At 31.1% G+C, this 20,794-nt stretch overlaps 1 protein-coding gene across 1 annotated transcript in view; it reads left to right on the top strand.

The window, feature by feature from the left end:
* LOC134695876 (guanylate cyclase soluble subunit alpha-1-like) overlaps positions 1–13,700 on the top strand; it is a 58,421-nt gene extending 44,721 nt beyond the window's left edge. The window contains exons 5-10 of the mRNA XM_063557345.1: positions 792–971; positions 3,534–3,672; positions 4,757–4,923; positions 7,711–7,854; positions 8,426–8,580; positions 11,860–13,700. Of these exons, the coding sequence (XP_063413415.1) occupies positions 792–971; positions 3,534–3,672; positions 4,757–4,923; positions 7,711–7,854; positions 8,426–8,580; positions 11,860–12,058 (984 nt within the window). The 3' untranslated portion in view covers positions 12,059–13,700. The remainder of the gene's footprint in view (positions 1–791; positions 972–3,533; positions 3,673–4,756; positions 4,924–7,710; positions 7,855–8,425; positions 8,581–11,859) is intronic.
* Positions 13,701–20,794: the final 7,094 nt, after the last annotated feature.

Here is a 20,794-nt window from a genome sequence, read left to right as displayed (position 1 = left end):
TTTGAAAAAAATAAATCAAACCATTTCAGTGATGAACCTGAAAGAAAAGTTTGACAACTTAAAAGAACCACTATGACTTAGTAACAATTATGGCTTTACATGATGTACGCTCTACATTATTTTAAACGAATTACATACTTTTGGTATTTCAAATTTTCCTTTTAACAAAGTTCACATTTTTATACCATTGATGTCTTTGTTAACAATACTACAGATAACTGGTTGAAATGAACACATGAAGTATTTTTCCCCATGGATGATAGTTTGTTCACTACTAAAGCAAATGCAAATTTTTCGAATTTTGTTTTCGCCAATAACAGATCATTACAGTAAACACTAATATTCAAGACCGTGTAGGCTCTTAATTTGGTCCATTCAATTACTCATGTTTTCATTCCAGTGTCCGAATCCAAAATATCTTGCATTTGAGTATCACTGACTCGGTATATTTTGTCAGAATTGGGAATGTCTCAGTTTATTTCACTAATGTAAAACATGTGTGTCAAATACTAAGATATATTTCATGCATTTCAGAACGTTTGACAACTGGTCATTTGTTGTTTATTGCATTAATTGTTTACCCTCAAAGGAAAGTATATATGAAAATAACAATATTTCTTATTCGATCTTTTTGTACGGATTAAAGGATACTTCATTTTATCAAATTGACCATGAACCCTATGCTATACCAAGTTAATAATCCTACATAAAAGATGTTTTAGCCGGAGGCAATAAAGGCATTAGTGTGATGTCCATTTAATCTAAGCTTTTTCTTAATTGTCCAATTACAGCATATGCAATTGAAAGGACAAATGATATACCTCCAAGAATCAGACAGTATCTTATTTCTTGGTTCTCCCAGCATTGAGAAAATAGACGAACTAATAGCACGTGGTCTTTATATATCTGATCTTCCAATTCATGATGCCACGAGGGATCTCATCCTTGTCGGTGAACAGACAAAAGCACAGGTAACCTACTATTAACTCATTTTAATAAGAGGGCAGACAAAAGCACAGGTAACTTACTATTAACTCATTTTAATAAGAGGGCAGACACAACAATACTGTTGTTATCGCTTAGATCAGGAAGTGAATCCTAATCAAAACTTTCTCTTATATGACGTAGTTAAATATGTTCACTTACGACGTCACAAAATTTAATGTGTTTCTTTGAAATACTTTTGAAATATAGGTATTTGGGTAGAACTAATCGTGGTCTCATTCATTTAGAGTCTTTAATAAAAGGAGATGTTCTATAAAATTTGCCCTCTATTTAAATATGGATTATTGAGAAGTATGAAGTTGTTAGTTTCCACCCTGAGCTCTTGTATGATGTTACAGAAGAGAAGTGAAAAATACCAAACAAACTTACAGTCATGAAAAACAATGACCAATAGACCAACAATAATATAAAAATACAATATAGAAAGCTAAAGACTGAGTGAAATCAGGGCTTAGTCTGGGGAACCCTGGAAAGTGTAGAAGATTATGCTCTATATATGGAGTCCGTCGTGTTGCTTATGTTAGTACACGCCCGATGTTTTGTCTTATACGGTATGTTACATCCAAAAGAAGAGGATTGAGGTTACGACAGTTAAAACATATCCGTCTTAAACAGATATTCCATAACGGTCAATCAACTCGTGATGTAGAGTTTAGAGGGGGAAATGTCTTCCAGCATATACTTCATGCTGTTATCAACATTAAAGGTTTAATTAGGCTGAACTGTACGTCAACGTTATAGTTGTAAAGAGGTTATCATTGGTCTGGCACCATGACGTATTGATATAAAAACCGTCTACATGTTATATTGTCATTAATTTCACAGACTAAAAATCACATGTTATTGTATATCATAACGTCGAATTTTAAATTTCTGGTTCAATGACGTTTCCTGTATTCTTTCGATTACAACACAGAAATTGATGTCATTTGATTATATTATTGCTGTGTTCAGTCATATTATGAATTTCGTAGACATAAATAAACATAAAACGTACAAAATATATTGTAGATTGGATAATTGATTTTAGATTCAAATTTAATCTGTTCATACTGCTATAGTTTATTCACCTAATAGTATTTCTTTTACAAATTTATAAAACAAATGACACTTGAAGCAAATGAAATATGTTCTTGCCTTTAAACGACAATGCTACACCCTATGAATATATCGGAATACAGTAGTATAAAAGCCTTCACGAACAATTCCTGAATGGAAAATCATTTTATAAACAACTCTGAACACGCCATTTGACCATTAAAACTTTAATACTATGTTATTATCCATAAAATATCTTTAGATTGTTTATAGCTTGTGCAGATGATACATAATATAACTAATGGTTCTTTTCCTTTCTACTCCAACAAAACATTCATCAGCTTTTGATTAATGCATCTTAGGGAATGGCTTCGAATTTTATAGATAAACATATTCTATAGATGCTAATTTAAGTCATTTTGCGTCCAGACGTTTCCCCTTTCAACATGAATGAGTATCTATTTGTTTCCATTACGCCACAGCTGTTCGTCCATTTCAAGTAGAAGCATGTGCATGTTTTCCATTCTTCTTTTCCTAATACAGGTAGGAGTGAAAAACTTCTCCGTAATTCACCCATCTTATTTAAGTCCTTCCGGACTCTTCCTTTGTCCATTTTCAATAGTTCGAAACATTTATCTAGTAGTTGCTTTTTGTTCCACGAGATCCGTTTCGGATCTCTATAACTTGATATGTTTCGAATACTTTGAAATATTTCTAGGTCTACGCTCGTTTGGTTTCCATTCTTGTTTATAAAACATAAAAGGGAAAACAGAAATCACATAAGTTACTGAACATTGCAATACTGAACCATAACATCCGACTCCTGGCAAACATTTACATTAAAACTAAGGTAACCATCGAAGAATGAAACCTGACACAGAAAGCCTGGTCTGATTCAGGTAAAATCTCTGTCTTTCCTTATCTAGACAACAAGTCGTGAAATGTGAAATTACGACTAAAAACCTTTGGGTTTTGAAACAATATTTTTTCCACAGAAAACGCTAGGTTTTGAAAAATATCCAACTTCGTAGACCGAAGCTAGCTAAACCTCTAACTTATGTGACAGTCGCATATTATATTGACAACGATGTGTGAACAAAGAAGACAGCCATAATATGTAAAATGACAAAAAATGGGTACAACAGTCAACATTGTATTATAATCCCAATCACTATGAAAACAAACAAATATGTAAAAAAAATTATAAAAAGGCATATAGACAACGCACATTATCAAACATGAAAGATAATAGTACAAAAACGTAACGTAAGAAATGACATATGTTTAAGTAGAGATGCTATGATACTGACCTATCTGTTGTGGCTAGTCATCGTCAATTTAAGGAAACATTTAATCCCTTCAAAGCATTGAAAGTATTCAATATCTCTCATTTGGTCGACAAAATTATAAACCAGAATGAATTTGACCCTGTTCATATGCATAAAGCTATCTTTTACAAAACAATTTGTATTTTCAAATTGAAAATTTAGGATGGATTGAAGAAACGAATGGAACAAATGAAGAGAAGCATTATAGAAGGAACTGAAGCTGTAGAGGCAGAGAAAAAGAAAAACGTCGAACTCTTACACATGATATTTCCTGAAAAACTTGCTTCTAGGCTGTGGAGAGGTATTGAAATTATTTACAATATGCATTTTAAAAGGATTCTGATCTGACAAGAGTCGGAATCATTATCAAATTTGGAGTTTGTAAAACAAAGATTAAATTCATAAATCAGGAGTATGCATCCTATAAAACGATACCAAGACGAAATGTAGCTGAATGAATTGTATCTTTTACTACTAATGGAACATTAAAACAACCTAAAGATCGATGTGTTGTTGAATTTTATTTAGTGGTATTGTTGATTTATACGTATATCTAATATTACATTCTAGCCATCAACAATCTAACGAAATGGTTTTAAACGACAGAAATTTTCAAATGATAAGTTTGGTTTTGTATGAAGTTGTAATGATTGTAGGCGAAACAATATAGATTGGTATCGACGGAGTTGTGACACATGCATGATATCGCTGATTTTTAAAATAAATGCATCATAGATTAAAATATGTAATTTATTTTGTCGAGCCGATTAAGCAATAGATATTATTAACTCAAGTTAAAAAGATCAATGAGGTTCGATGCAGTTATCATGATTTTCAGTTATATCTTAACAGTTAATATTTTATCTATTGATGCTTATTAGTAAATATGCTCACTATAAGATGAAATTGTAGAAATTGCAATTATTAAGTTATTCTTTGAAACTCAAGTTAAACAATGAAGATAACGAGGAGACTATTATATGCAGTAACGTTTAATTTGAATTTATGTTTTTATGATGAAAATTTATCGATGCATTTACTTTTTCAATATTAAATAATATTGATCTTGAACGGGTATTGATTTATCTGACACAATTGAAATGAAACGATTATCGTCTTATTAGAGACTTGGTATTTTAATGTGTTCTCAACGACTACAAAACGATGAAAAATGATAATGTGGCGCTTTTATCAAATAGTGATCAAAGGCACCAGGATTGTAATTTTGTACGTCAGACGCGCGTTTCGTCTACATAAGACTCATCAGTGACGCTCAAATCGAAATATTTATGAAGCCAAACAAGTACAAAGTCGAAGAGCATTGATGATCCAAAATTATTATTATTAAATGATATCGTTGATTGAAAGCATTTTATATTTGTCAGGTGAAACGATAGAACCGATGAAGATCGATGAAGTGACGATGTTATTCAGCGATATCGTTGGTTTTACTGCTATTTGTTCTTCCTGTACTCCTCTCACCGTGATCAATATGCTGAATTCACTATACACACAGTTTGACCATTTCTGTGGAGATCTGGACGTTTACAAGGTAACGCCACATTTCATTTGTACAGTATATTTCTATGGTGATCTTGAAGTGTACAAGGTAAAGTCACATTTCATTTGTCCAGTATATTTCTGTGGAGATATTGACATGTACAAGGTAACGTCACAATTCATTTGTCCAGTATATTTCTGTGGAGTTCCTAACGTGTACAAGGTAACATCATATTCCATGTGTCCAGTATATTTCTGTAAAGTTCCTAACGTGTACAAGGTAACGTCACGTTTCATTTGTCCAGTATATTTCTGTGGAGATCTTGGCGTGTACAAAGTAACGTCACAATTCATTTGTCCAGTATATTTCTGTGGAGATCTTGGCGTGTAAAAGGTAACATCACATTTCGTTTGTCCAGTTTATCTCAGATTGAGGTTATGCAAAACAATTCAGTGTCAAAGTGTCTTAAGCGCAATGCATATAAAGGTTCATTTGATAAAACGTACAAATTTGAAAGAAAATCAACATGCAAGATTGAATTCAAATGACTCAAAGTCTAGAATAATGCCGGATAATAAGTATGTGTTAACAGTTTTAGTGGTTGTTAATGCTTAGTCCGTTTCTGTGTACGTTACATTTTATGTTGTGTTGTTGTTCTCCTCTTATATTTATTGCGTTTCCCTCAGTTTTAGCTTAATACCCCGATTTTGTTTTTTGTCCATGAATTAACGAGTTTTGAACAGCGGTATACTACTGTTACCTTTATTGAAGAAATGTTTTCTTTAAAAAACTGAATTATTGGTAAAAATTCTGCCGTATAGGTGAAGTGTAGTTATGTTCAAAGGGACAGACACAATATTTGTTATAATAATCATTTTCTGAATTATAAAGAGATTATATTGTAAGTAGACTCTATACATTTAAATTGGTCTGGTCAAAAGAAGCTCTCCAATTAGTGATGAAATATTTCAAGAATTAGAATTGATGCTTTATATCGAAACTCCATTTTTATATGATTGATAAAGGTTCTACATTTGTTATATTTTTGTTATTATTTTATTGTATATAATCTTATTTTGTTATTGTCACTCATGCAATAGAAATTATTTTACACAATTTCGTCAGCAGCCATTTCTATGGCAGAAATAACATGATTATAACAGAAATAGTGATAATGTCATCAACCGATATACTTGACCATAGAAGTAACGAGAACGACTTCATTCCATTAAGACTGATTATCACAATATCTGTCCAATGTAGTTCATACTAGAGCTAGGCGAACATCAAGTTGGTTAATTGCAGTCAATGTTTACATTTCGGTTTTTAGGAATATCTAATAATACAATATTTTATAAAAACCTATTACGATTTCACATGACTACTGTTATCTTTCCCTAAATGAATTAACTTCGCAAGCATTAACCTCAATATTCTATACAAAATTAGCTCTATCCGTGGTGACGATCTCAGATATGAGATGATGTGAAATTGGCTCAGACGTGTGAACTTGACGTTTGCATTAATACTAATTTTCAGAAAAGTATATCTAAAACTTAAAAACAACATAAATAAATAATTTTTGAATATTTTTCTTCATCTCTTTTATTTAACAACCTTTTTGTGGATTCACCATGCTTTCTATCCTTCTTTTTGTTATATAAGAAGCTGAAATGGTCAAATCTTTACGATAATAATGGCAACTATTCATCAATCTCAATCAAAGCTAACGTACACATTATTATAATAGTATGCTGTATATTCATTTTGTGATCGAATCAAGTTTTTATATACTAGTAAAATGTGTAGATGACTAGGAAAAGTGAGTCTATGAAACAATGATAAACACAACAGCTCACTTATCTCTTTCAGCATAAGTGATTACTAGATAATATATATCAGCTGAAATTACTTTTATTCTTGTCATTTGAAATATTCCTCAAATAATTTGAAAGTATTGAAGTGAATTTCAATTAACAAAGAAGACACATGTATATATATATATAATTAGGATAAGTCACCATAAGCGCGTTCATCAAACCGAAACTTAATCAGATTCCTAAATTACTAACAGAAGATTATTGCTTTAACTTTCACCATAGTTTCCGATATCTAGAAATAGTTTCGAGTAGGTGTAATTTTTCCAAATTGAAACAGGAAGCACAAATTGATATAATTGCCTTTCTGCAAATTAAGTATCAATGACATTTTCTAACTTAACTAAATTCTCAATCTAATAAATAACTTGCTTTTGCTAAACATTAATTTTATAAGTTAAACACAAGCTTCTCATGAAGAAAACGTATCGAAAGTTTTTATTGAAATAATAAGAGGTTGTTGCGGTTATTTGTTTGGAAAGAAAATTAAATCATATTTAATTCAAAGAAATAAATAACACCTCATATTAAAACTAAAATGATCTTTCGAATACATCTTTCAAAGACATCTTTTTAAGAAAATCTCTAACGTTAAATAAAAGGTGGAAAAAGTGTTGCTTTATTTTTTTATTGAAGAAGTTTCAATAAAGCAATGAAAATTAAACCTTTCATTCAAACCATATAATAACATGATAACGATGTCAAAATATTGTCAAAATATATTTATTTTGAACTTCTTTCTTGTCAAATGAAGTTGTTTCCAAAACCTTGTATAAACTAATCAAATTCAAATGAGTGTTAATCATAAAACAGAATAATCATTTTTGGTTTGTGACCCAGATTTGTTCTTTTCGATTTATGAGTTTTGAACGTGGGTATATTACTGTTGCCTTTATCTATAACGATGTTTGTTTTGTTTTTGTTTCTTAATATTCAGTGCCTCCTTTTATTCATGTTGTAGGTAGAAACAATCGGAGACGCTTATTGTGTTGCTGGCGGGCTACACCGTCCTTCCAAATTCCACGCCCAGCAAATAGCCTGGATGGCAATACGAATGATGGACACGGCCGGTAAAGAAAAGTCGCATGATGGGAATACGATTAGGGTAAGAATGTCAACTTATTTTTTCCAGTTCAATAACATTAAAATAATAAGACATGTGTGTTACCATATATGAAATTTACTCATGATGTAAGATTGAGAATACCAAAATTTACATTTAACTGAAATCGACTAGTTTCCAGTAGAAATAAAACTTGTCCAGTAGTAATAGACCTTTTTTTAGAACGTTTTAAGATCCATAAATTGAAGTGTCTTATATCTTCACCACCCACGAGCCTTTATCAACTAAATAATATTTTTCCGGTGTTCCAGATTGTCTAAATTACCAGGTGAAAATATTTTTTTATAATGCCTATTCATATCTTTTTGTTTGATCGTAAACTGAAATTAGAATAATTTTGGAACTGCGTATTCTGTTACTTTTGTCGTGTTTCACTGTAATGTAGTGAAATTTGTAACTGGGAAACAACTATATCAAGTGACCCATAAGGTTTACATTTCATTCCAATAAAAAAGTTTTTATCAGTTAATAAAGGACTGATATTTTGATTTATCAAATTTTGATTTCTTAATTAATAGAAAAAATAAGTTTTATCTTATTAAATCTTTAACAGATGCGGATTGGATTACACAGTGGGTCGGTATTGGCAGGAATTGTTGGTGTACGCATGCCCAGATATTGTTTGTTTGGAAACAATGTGACACTAGCAAACAAATTTGAATCCGGAAGTGAAGCAACCAGAATTAATATTAGTCCTACTACATACAGGTAATTTGTGTAATATAATTTAAAATTTAGATTGCAAACATCAAGAACACTAGTTTATAGTTTTCCCCAAGAGTATTCATTATACTGCATTTTATATAAATGAATAATTTAAGGAATATGGCAGTTGTTATCAAATAGTCCGTTTCTATGTATGCTGGAGATTTGTTTTGGTTGCAATTTAGTGTTTCTGCTGTGACATCGTTTTCCTCTCAAAATTGATGTGGTTACATCGGTGTTAGTTTTTAATGTGGATTTATTTTCGCTCAATCAATTGATGACTTTTAAGCAACGGTATACTATTAGTGTTTTTATTTAACCTTACGAGATGACTGAACCTGAATTTGAGAGCACAATACAACCAATCAGAAGGACGTACATTGTGTATATTCTTCACCATTTTCTACGTTTGAAAATGCCTGTATCAAGTCAGGAATATGACAGTTCTTGTCCATTCGTTTCTGAGGCGTTTTGTTATTTGATTTTGCTATATGATTATGGACTTTCCAAATTGATTCTCCTCTGAGTTCAGTATTTTTGTGTTTGTACTTTTCATTTGTCATTGCAGTCAAATTTTGATTATCAAAAATCCAAACTTTGATGTTTACACTATGTTCTGTCCTTTTGATGTTTATAACTATGAAATTTCGAAAAAAATGCGATTTCTAAGGAATTATTTATATTCAATGGAATGTTTTTAGAAAAGCGCATCGGAGGAATGAATTTTATAATGTGTTGTTTTCAAGTTTAATGTTTTGTACAATAACTGAAATATTTATAAATAAGGAGATGTGGTATGAAAGATACTACATCAACTATCCACCAAAGTTGAAATAAACTGGAAAGTTATTAATTATAACAGTCGTATCTGATGTACAATATGTGAAGGAACGGTCCAAACGAGTTATCATTGTAGCGTGTATTAGAAATTGAATAGTGCCCTCTTTATTTAAATCAAATTCACCAATATCAAAATTTATTACGTATATCGTCATCTTGAATTGTTAAAATCATTAGTAAATTAAAAGCTAAAATACTTAAAAAAATATGGTAACAGTTAGGTTTTGATAATTTCGGAAAAATTACCAAAAGGAGAGTTGTTAACCGTAATCAATTTCATGGAACCTTATTTTAAAATCTGAATACTTATTTTCTTGAAATATTAAAAGCTTGCGAAATATCTCTATGGAATTCCTAAATCATGAAATCAGTAAGAAAAATGTAAATTCGTGAAAAGATGAATAGTTTAGATTAAGAATTTAAGGAATGAAAGTATAATTCCTCCTCAAATCAATAGTTTCATCTTATGCATCTGCGTTCAATTTAATTGATGGATTTAAGGGACTTAACATAACACAACGATTCACAAGTATGCAATTTTTTATCATTTCCAAAGTCAAATGGTATGTGTCTTAAAAGAAATGAGAATGGAAATGGGTTATGTGTCAAAGAGACAACAAACTGCTCTTGACATTTTTGTATTTGAATCTGAATGGATACTTCATGTACCTAATGCTTTGGTTGACCATGTATATGTATATGTATATCCATGTCACATATCAACAATATGATATGAGTGGCATATCCACACTCATGTCCGATATCTCTCTCTTAATGTTGCATTTCCGTGTTTAACCATGGGGTTTTACCTGTCATAAACAACACGACGGGATTTATTCTTAATGCATAATCTGTTTAACCGTAGGGTACAACCGATCAATCCATCACTTGGTAAGGACAGTCTTTAGGTTTCTGTGTAGACGTTGTTGTTCTTTCCTTTTCGTCCTTTTTCTATTTGGCCATAGTATTTTATGTTTTTCCTCAGCTGTTATTATTGTTCCCTTGGTATCTTTTCCCGTCTTTTGTGTAAATCATAATTTGTTTTCTACTTATAATTTATATGAAAAACAAGAGAGTTTTAATCAGAAACCAGGAAAGACATTTCCTTCCTGTTTCTATAATCATATCCCTTATTATCTCACAATGATTTACGGAAAGCCATTATCGTGTCTGTGAATCCGGTTGAAATCTAAATTCCAAACTTAATTTAGATTCTTATTTACAATAATTTCTTTAGCTGTAAGACAATTCGGATGATTCAATTGATTTACAATAGAACAAAGGATCAATTTAGATCAGAATATTTTTGACAATCTCTAATGTAATATAATAAACCTGTTTACATTTTAGTTATAAAGGTACGAAAGTATATTCGTATACTGATGCTACACTATGTAAAGACATGACAATTTAATATTCATCTTATTACTTTTTAATTAAACTGTGTCTAGTCAATTTTCTTTTTTTTCACACTTCCACACATCATTTAATATTCCTAATTAATATAATATTAACTGCCAGAGGCACATAACACTTCTTAACACTTATCTGTAATCGGATAGACGAGCTCTTTTACTTCTGGACTTTCTCTGCTCACGATTTTTTCAGAAATGTCAAATACAATAAAGACAAATCAATATTGCAATAGCAATTCATAAAGAAAGACATTTTTTGAATGCATATGGTGCATATATTTCGAATTTTAAAGTTATGCAGGAATGAAAGAAAGCATTCAAAACAAACAACTGAAATTTTGAAAGCAACATGTGGATTATTTAATTATTTGACGCTTGACGCTTTCGATTCCAAAAAACTTCTTCAATCGCAGCAAATTAACAGTTCACTTCCACTGGAAAAGAACTTTATTAAAACATAATAAATATCACAGTGGGTTTTTGCATTGATTATCTTTCATTATTAGATTTTGGTAATCTTCCGTATTGATAACTTAGAAAAATAAGAAGATTTGTTATGAATACTTATGAGACAACTCTCCACTAGAGACCAATTGATATAACAATTATCAATTATAATAGTTCACCGTACTACCGTCAACAATGAGCAAAACCCATACTGCATTGTCAGATATTAAATGCACCCCAAATGACAAATGTATAACATTGCAAACGATAATAAGCTTGTTTAATTTTGTTAAAGGTGTTCTTGCTAACATTTAAACACAAATTCCAAACAGATGTACTGTGCTTAAGATTTGACACACTAGACAAGCGTTTCTTCAATAGTGTCGTTCAAATCAAAGCTGAATGCAAAATCAAATATGATGCTGATGAGTATAAACATGATCTTTAGGTGGGGGCAGTTGAAAATTCTATAAAGGCATCCCAATGGGTTCAATCAATAATCTTACGTAGTTAAATGTTATGTTATGTTTTTAGTATTATGTCGACATTGCCACTAAAAGATACATCTCTTTTTTTTCAGCTACATAGAAAATGTTGATGGGTTCAAGTTCACTCCAAGGTCACGAGAAGACTTACCTGTTGGATTCCCGGAAGATGTTCCCGGAATCTGTTACTTCCTCGATGGGTACACATATCCTGGAGCATCAAAGGACAAAGATGTTGACCATATCACACTGGCGTTAAAAACATTGCCAATTTGTAATGAAACAAAAACGTAGATTTATAAATAGAAATTATGCAATAGTCAACGGGTAAAAGTTTGAATACAATGTCGTGGAATATGAATGATTGTTGCTGACCCGACAATGCGTATAGTGATATTCAATTAAATAGTATGAATGATTTATTTATAATAAAAACATGGTTTACAAAAGTACTGTTTGTTAGAAATTGTATGAAAACAATATTAAACATCAAAATACTCCTGCCGTAGCTTCAAGTTATTGGCTTCAATAAGCAGGGAAAAACTATGATTAACATTGAAACCATTTACAATTAAACGTTTGAATAAGATCCCCACGAACAGATGATACCAGAAACGTTTTATACTCCTAAAATACTTATATGGGATGAAATGTGAATATATGAATTTTCTTTTCTTTTGTTTTAATTTAGTTTATTGTGTGATAAATATTTTGCATTATTTTTATATTATTTATTATCTAAGATATGATATTATAGTTTATAGATTAAAATATGAATATAGTTTATAAATCATGTTATATTTATTGTAGTCTTTATTTAAGCTACTTAGTTTATATTTGTGTTTGCATATTTTGTAAGTTGTGAAAGAACAGTCGACAATCATATATGTATACAATTTAAATATATGACACTTCTAAAAGCATATAATATATTAGTATTTATAAACATTGTACAATATATAGTTTGGTTCTCCTTTGCCAAAAATCATTGTTATATACACTGTGAATAACTTTCATACATGATTATAATTTGCTCGCCAGTCAAATTATGTGGCAAAATCTGCGAGTTTGTTTTCCATTAGCATAAGTAATGGAAATCTCTATATGTAGTGTACAGCTCGTGTTACACTCAGTAATAATAATGTATTGTGTGTTGAAATAATGGCAATTAAATTAAGAGAAAATAAAAAATAATAATGTAACTTCATTTTGACGTATTTAACTTTGTAAAAATAAACTACTTTTGAATATTTTATAAAAGAACGTTTTAAATACTCAACCTTCTCACTAAGTTCACTTTTGATTTGTTTTACTTTTGTAGGCATCCTGTCCTGAATTCTGTAGGGTCCATTCAATAACCTCTGTGTTTTATGTTTAACGTGATTTGCATCTTCCTTAATGGATTTATGAGATTTGAACAATGGTTAACTACTGTTATCTCAAAACTACTGTTGGCTTTAAACTTCTATCACCTCTAACCTAATGTTGAATTTAATTTGAATTTTTAATGTATTTTGTGATATTTAGGTAATGTCCATACATCCTAATAGTTTCAGGCTTGGAAGCCAATTTTACACAAGCCAGTTTATTAGTTGTTTTGGGGGGAGTTTTTATTAATCTTTATGATTTCTATTCCAGGTAGTGTTCAATTAAATCATAACGAAAGAATTATCTTTTTACTGTTGAATTTTTCTTCTAAACAGTCTACCAAAAAGTCCTTATACAACTAAAATATCGGAAGAAGGGAAAAGCCATAACCTCAATTGTACAAGTTGATATTTATCAAAGCTTATTACATGTTCATTTCCAGTTTGCAACACTGAATATAAATTATACAAGAATTTGATTTCAAAATTGATAACCTTTAAATGGTGTAACATGAAATTTTAGGTACAATGTAAATTTATATATTTTTCTTTTCTGACCATTATTACATTTTTTTGTAATTTATAAAAACAAACTTAAATAATTTCTTCCTGTCTTGATGATAGTTTGGAATTTTATATGTGTGACTGTTTGTTTGCAGCAAACACCCTATGTTACTGATTATACTTGCATGGGCAGCACAATAATACCCTATGTGGAACAGAATCTGATTATCCTCCCCAGAGTTAAGTTGTTTGTGGTGTGTTTGGCATTCTGTTGTATGGCTTTCACCTTTCTTGGCCTTGGCGAGCATATTTGTTCTTTGACTAATGAGTTTGAATATTATAATTTGACGACTCTAATTTCTTGACGCTTGTGACCAGGACTCATGTTGCCTGGCTCAATTGATCAATGTACGATCCAAATTTTAACATAACACTTTTAAGAAAATGTTAACCAAATAGGTCCAAAGAGAACAGGAACCCAATCTATCTAATATACAAATATTGTACTCATGCTTTATTTCCAATCATCTGACAGCACTTGGTTCTACTTTTTGTCCAATAAAACAGGACGAAATATATAGCAACAAATGGTCGAAAAGAAAAAGAAATGACGAAACCCTACACACATGTAGAAAAAACCTGTATACCCAAATTAAACGAGCACCTTTACTTGTGTTACTGTTATCTGCAGACTTAATAAAACGGTGTGTATCACGTGGATATACTAAATTAAGTACTTAATTGTTCATGATTTAAACTATCTGTATAATTCCTTACATTGTATACTTTTAATTCCAAAATTAATTAACCGTTTTGGATTATCTGTGGTGTCAGATATGACTACAAATCGTAGGCACAATTCCGTCCTCTGTTTCTCGCTTGTGAGATCACTGAATACAACATATCACCGTCATGAGAAAATCGACGTTTGCCACTACATTAATATGAAAGAGGGGCGACATATATCAGAGGGATAGCCCTTATAAACAACCGCGCTCACCAGATATTTTTTCAGTTTTAGTCGTGGTGATTTTTTAGTTAACTTACTTGGAGTCGTTCCTTTTTTTTTGTCTTGGATTGTCTGTTTTAAATATGCTTTTTTTTATTCCCTCATATGTTCCATATAGGCTGGGAAGTGTTAAACACAACAGTTCGGCGCTTTGTGTATTTGACTTATAATTCTAATTCTGATTTAGTTTTTCTTCCCTCTGTACAATAACCATATGCATTTTTCTATCATTAGGCACAATACCATTCATATTTATGATTATAACATGTCAGTGTCAGTGTTCCTCATTGTAAAAGATTGATCTGTTCTCTGTAAAGGTTAACGTCCTTGCTCTTTTGTATTTTAGTGGAAAGGTGCATTAAGCATCGTATTTTACTAAATCAGTTAAAACTGGTAGGGATTCAATCGCCAAATCTAGTTTTTTGGACTGTTGAATGTTTGTCGCCAACTTAAGATAGTTCCCTCACAAATATGTAACAGTATAAGACACTGGAAAGTTTTAATAAAACAGATATACCTGACAACAAATAATATTTTTCTTTTTCATGACAAAGATATTCACATCAATTCGTGATACATTAATGCGAAATCTTAAACGCAGTAAATAAATAGCCAATACAATGTATAAAAAGGTGTTATATTCCATAATATGGAAATTCCGTAAAACAATATTGTATCAATTCATTGGAAGGCAAAATGAAACTGACATTTGCGTGTGGTTTGAATTCAAAGATACATAACAACATTTTAAACGGTATTTCCAATTCGTTACTATGTACCAAAAAATGTAGTATTTAAGAATGATAGAATATGGTAAAAAAACAATAAATATCATGTATGATCACTGTGACACCACTTTTCAATAGTACGTGTCCTAACATGACGTCCTTCAAACGCTTTGAGTACACACCCGTGGTAAAATATGAATATATTGCATTGGCTGTTCCGATCCTACTCCCACGTCATATGTTTTTTAATGAATGAATTATCCGACGTCATAGAATGATGACGTTATAATTTAAGCATTTTACGGGGAAATACACGCTTCTGATACCGAAAATCATCACAACAAGGAAACGTCAACAAACGATGCTAAAATATGGTATAAGCCCATTTTTTTTTTATACATAGAAGACATATAAGTTAATTATCATTAAATTTTATCAAAATCTATCTAAATAAGTTTTGTGAATAGTTTGAGTATGTCACTTTTTCTGTTTGCTCCGTTCTTTTACGCCAATCTAAAAGTGCGTTAATTTATGAGAACGGCAAATAATGGCCTCCACATAGAGCGCTTCGATCCAAAACAATTGCCGTATTTGTCCTATTTGAATCGAAATAATTCATGGGGGCTTGAATATATCTAGATTTTACCACGGGTTGTCCCTTTATGCCGATATTTTACCCCTCGCTATCGCTCAGGGTAAAATATTTGTCATAAAGGGCCAACCCGTGGTAAAATAACGATATATTCAAGCCCCCATGAATTATTTCTTAAATCTATGATATTATAGTTCCGAGTTACTTCCATTATATTAAAGATTTATAGTATCATTCCCAACATTATACTCGAGTTGAATTGGAAGACAAAATTATTAGAGAATATAAGCAAACGAAATATGAACTTCATCTACACTAATGGCGATAAGTGCTAATGAACTTAGTAGGAAATTAAAACATCACTACTGTCAAAGTACATGTAGCGGACTGACTCGTATTCCGATGTAATGGAATAGCAGAATCAAAAAGAAAAATCACAAAAATACTGAACTCCGAGAAAAAATCAGAACGGAAAGTCCGTAATCAAATGGCAAAATCAAAGCACAAACACATCAAACGGATGGACAACAACGGTCATACTCCTGACTCGGTACAGTATTAAACAACGCACTTTAAAACTATCCAACACCTTAATATTTTAACTGACAGCGAGAATGTTGCAAAAACAGTGACCATAATCAGGATGTACATAAGTGTCGTAAATATAAACACAAACAACACAAACACACATTCAGATGTCAACATAAAGTCGTAAGCAATATGCATTTCCATACACCACAAGTCGTTTCAATTAATTATATACGCTCTTAATCGCCAATGTAACATACAGGTTGTTAATATATCTAATACGTACAATAAAGATTTTTATAGACAATAACTGGGCTAGGCGTAGGACATAAACACACGGCGGGTTAAATCAATTTTGTTATTACTCTCTTGTATGTTCGGTTACGTGTATGGCAAAAAAAAACATACACCTATCAGTAAATGAAATAAGATATAACTCGATATCATTTAAACGAAAAAGAACAGTACATGTATAATCTAAATAAAACAGCACTTAACATAACATAAAAGAAAAGGGATGATTACATGTTTTTGAAGGCAAGCTATATGTATCTAATGTGCATTTATTGACAGCTATCTAGCCTTCATACACAAGTGTGTGTTGTCGCTTGATATCAGGGAATCGAGTAAAATTTGTTTTATGAGACTGTGTCAAACCTGAAGTGCTGCAGTTTGTCTTTTTTTTATTCAATGTAAAGGCTTAAGAACTATCATTGATATGGTCATGAATATGAATAAACTGATTATAAAGATGTTTTACCCAAGGAATAGATTACCTAAGCTGTATTTGACAAAACATTTTGTTCAACAAAGCTGCTCAACACAGTGAACAAGTAACCAATACATTAAGTAAAAATGAGTAATATTGCATAATAAGGATACTCCTAAAATCAATGTGTAACAAATCATTTGAAGGCAAAATGAAACTTCCACTTGCGTGATGATACAGCCTGATACAATTTAAAAGGTAATTTCCCATGTGTTAGTATGTACATAATATGAACCATTTAAGAATGACAGAATACATTGTCCACATAACGATAAATATCATATATAATCACTGTTACGACAGCTAAAGTACTGTACTCTTCAATAGTGCATATCTTTATGATTTAAACTCTATTTACTTTTCAATAGTGCATATCTTTATGATGGAATCTCTATTTTCAATAGCGCATATCTTTATGATGGAATCTCTATTTTCAATAATGCATGTCTTAATGCTTGTATGTCTGAAATCATAGATCCGCATTACTTCCGTTATATTAACTTTTCAAAATGTATAACTTTAATCGTGTTCATTTGTATACTCTTGTAAGAATATAACGATGTTTCGTTATCATAAGATTATATTGATACGAACCCTACTATACATACAAATAAAATACGGCAAGAGAGGAAGACCTTTGAATTCCATTTACCCCTTCTACCCAGATGACTGACTGACTCGTATTAAGATGTTATAATAGAATGAAGTCAGCACTAATAATTTGCACTTTAAACATATCCAACACCTTCGTATTAACACTGACAGTTAGAGCGAACTGTGTAGCAAGTTTACTATGTATAAAAGGCATAGACGGATAGAATGCTTTCTCACATGTTTTGTCTATTTACGTCGGAGAACCGAGTAGATTTCATTTAGCAACATTATCAACAGATAAAAAATCGAGATATTTTTCAAAATACGATGCTAAAAACAAAACAAAAAAGACAAGGTTTTAGTCGTGTTTGAAATTGAAGATTAGTATATTGATTCAAATATATGTAGTATAACTTTGATGAAGGCGCAAAATGAGCTGCACGTGAGATATCCATTTGAATGGAAAACAAAAAAATACGGGTATAATTATCCGTCAAATAAATAGCAAGTGAAATTATACCTTCAAAATATCTTTTATCAAGGCTTCAAAAGGCAACTTCATTTTTTTTTTATTTAGTCAGAGATTTTTATTGTTAGGTTTATAAAAGGAAAGTATCTGCAGGTGCCATCAATGTTCTTTACAGTTCTTTACGACTGACCTAGCCACTGCTGTAAATTCAGTACTATTAATACATTTTACTTATATTAATTAAGGTCAAACAAACTGAACAGTACTAAATTGACCTCAGTGAACAAGACTGAGAATTAACAAAACAAAATCTGAACATTACTAAATAACTGATTGATCCTGTTAAGATCACAATAACAGATTCACACTAAAGTTTTTTTTACTAGTGTACTACTATGTTGTATTTCGTTCAACATTTCTGTTAGTTAGAAATAAACAGCGATGCATAACAGTACAGAAACGAATACTAGAATGCGATAAAAGGGGCACATTTGGTACTCATTTGAATGTCAATCATCTGACAACATTCCTAAATCTTAGTAAATATAGATGTCAAAGCGCCAAACATTATGTTTTACCCTTTAATCACAATTAAGACATGCATATCTCACTTTAACTGTGTAAGTGTCTAATGTATTGCATACATTTATACAAAAATATGCTGCATTCCATATTTCCAAATGTAATGAATTAAATTGGACGTCGATGGCCACTTGAGGAATCATGTCCTATAATTGAAGCTGTTATTCTGTTTGATTTCCAGAGATTGTTTAGTGTTCAGTTGGGATTTGAAGGAGACACATTTTTGTAAATAAGAGTACTAAAGCAGTGTTTTTTTTAACAATCAATACGTGAAGTCAATAACCGCCTCCGTCAACTTGAACAATCACAGACACTTATTAATATATCTAAATTTATCGAAAAATATTGAAAAGTGATATTTCATTTGACAACATTTATCACAATGTGGTAAATTTTGCGGTTAATTTCCAATCTTATAACAACTTGGTAGCCCACGAGACGTTTATTATGACAAATACACGCATTCCAATTAAGACAAAAATCAGTTAATAAAATCAATAACCCAATTGAATAGATTAACTGTTGATATCCCATCGTTTGAGATGAAAGTCAACAATTCACTAGGGACTATTAGCGCTGACACCCCTACTGACCTCCTCTTAGCAGTAGACTAATTAGATATTTGGATCATTACGGGAAAGTTCGTTAATACTGCAATGCGTCAGGGGAACAATAATTAGTTATTCCACTTGATTGTTAGATTTTTGATAAATTTTGACAAATTTGATTATTGTTCGAACTTCAGACGAACCAAAAACTATAGTTATTTTAATCGTTCAAACACACAAACGATCCATATAAAGATAAGAAGATGTGGTATAATTGACAATGACAACTATCCATCACAGTTCAAATAAAAGGATTTTTAAAACAATTACAGGCAATGGTCGCCGGCTACGTAGGCCAAATAAAAAACAAAATATGAAATAATTCAATTCAGAAAACTAACATTATTTATAACAAAACAATTTACGAAAAACACAATTTCATAGACATAAACCAACAACTACTTCTGAACTACAGGCTCCTGACGTGGGACAGACACATAAATGTGCGGTGTCAAACATGTCGGAAAGCTTTAATTCTTCTAGTTTGCAATATCGAGTAAGATTGTGAATAAAGACGTAAACACAAAGTGAAACCATTGTTCTTTTTCCCCTTTTATTCATTCACAAATAGTTTGATAAGAAGATAATAAAAAAAATAAACATAGTTTTTAAATAATTGTTTTTCATTTTCCTTACATGCATTTTTAAGCACAATGTACAAATTTATAACTAATTTCAATTTAGATTGAATGATATATAATGTAACTTTGATAAATCATGCATAAACTATAAAGCTTCCTTAGTCACGAAAGGATTTAGCAATGTTTTATTAATTGAATTAGATAGATGAAACACATTAGCGGAACCCACCAGTGACATTTAAACCATGTAAAGCAGAATTGTATACAACATATTATCGAAAGGTCATTTCTAATTTTCTTATCAATTATGACGTATAAGAGATAAAAAGACAGGGGTGGTTATTTATTTATTTAGATGATGATATACATTCGACGTAAATCAGACCTTTTTATTTTTTGGATTGTTTCACAATTTTTCATGCCGGGGCATTTTATAACTTACTATACAGTATGTAATTTGCTAATTGTTGAAGGCCGAAATTGTGATATCAACGTCATTTTTTGTGTCTGTTGGATAGTTGACTACATTAGTAATCCTACCACACATCTATTTTTTTTATCAGAAAGGTTACAATTATTGACGGAAGATATAAAACACTGAGTTATAACACCATGGACATTCGGCACCGAAGTATAACGCCATGGCCATTCGGTACTACAGCTATTACTTATCGAACTTCCGGTCCCTGTCACAATGTC

Source organism: Mytilus trossulus, chromosome 14, assembly GCF_036588685.1.
Source record: "Mytilus trossulus isolate FHL-02 chromosome 14, PNRI_Mtr1.1.1.hap1, whole genome shotgun sequence".
Lineage (NCBI taxonomy): Eukaryota > Metazoa > Mollusca > Bivalvia > Mytilida > Mytilidae > Mytilus > Mytilus trossulus.
The sequence above is the reverse complement of the archived record's forward strand: the minus strand, read 5'-3'. Positions and strand labels throughout refer to the sequence as shown.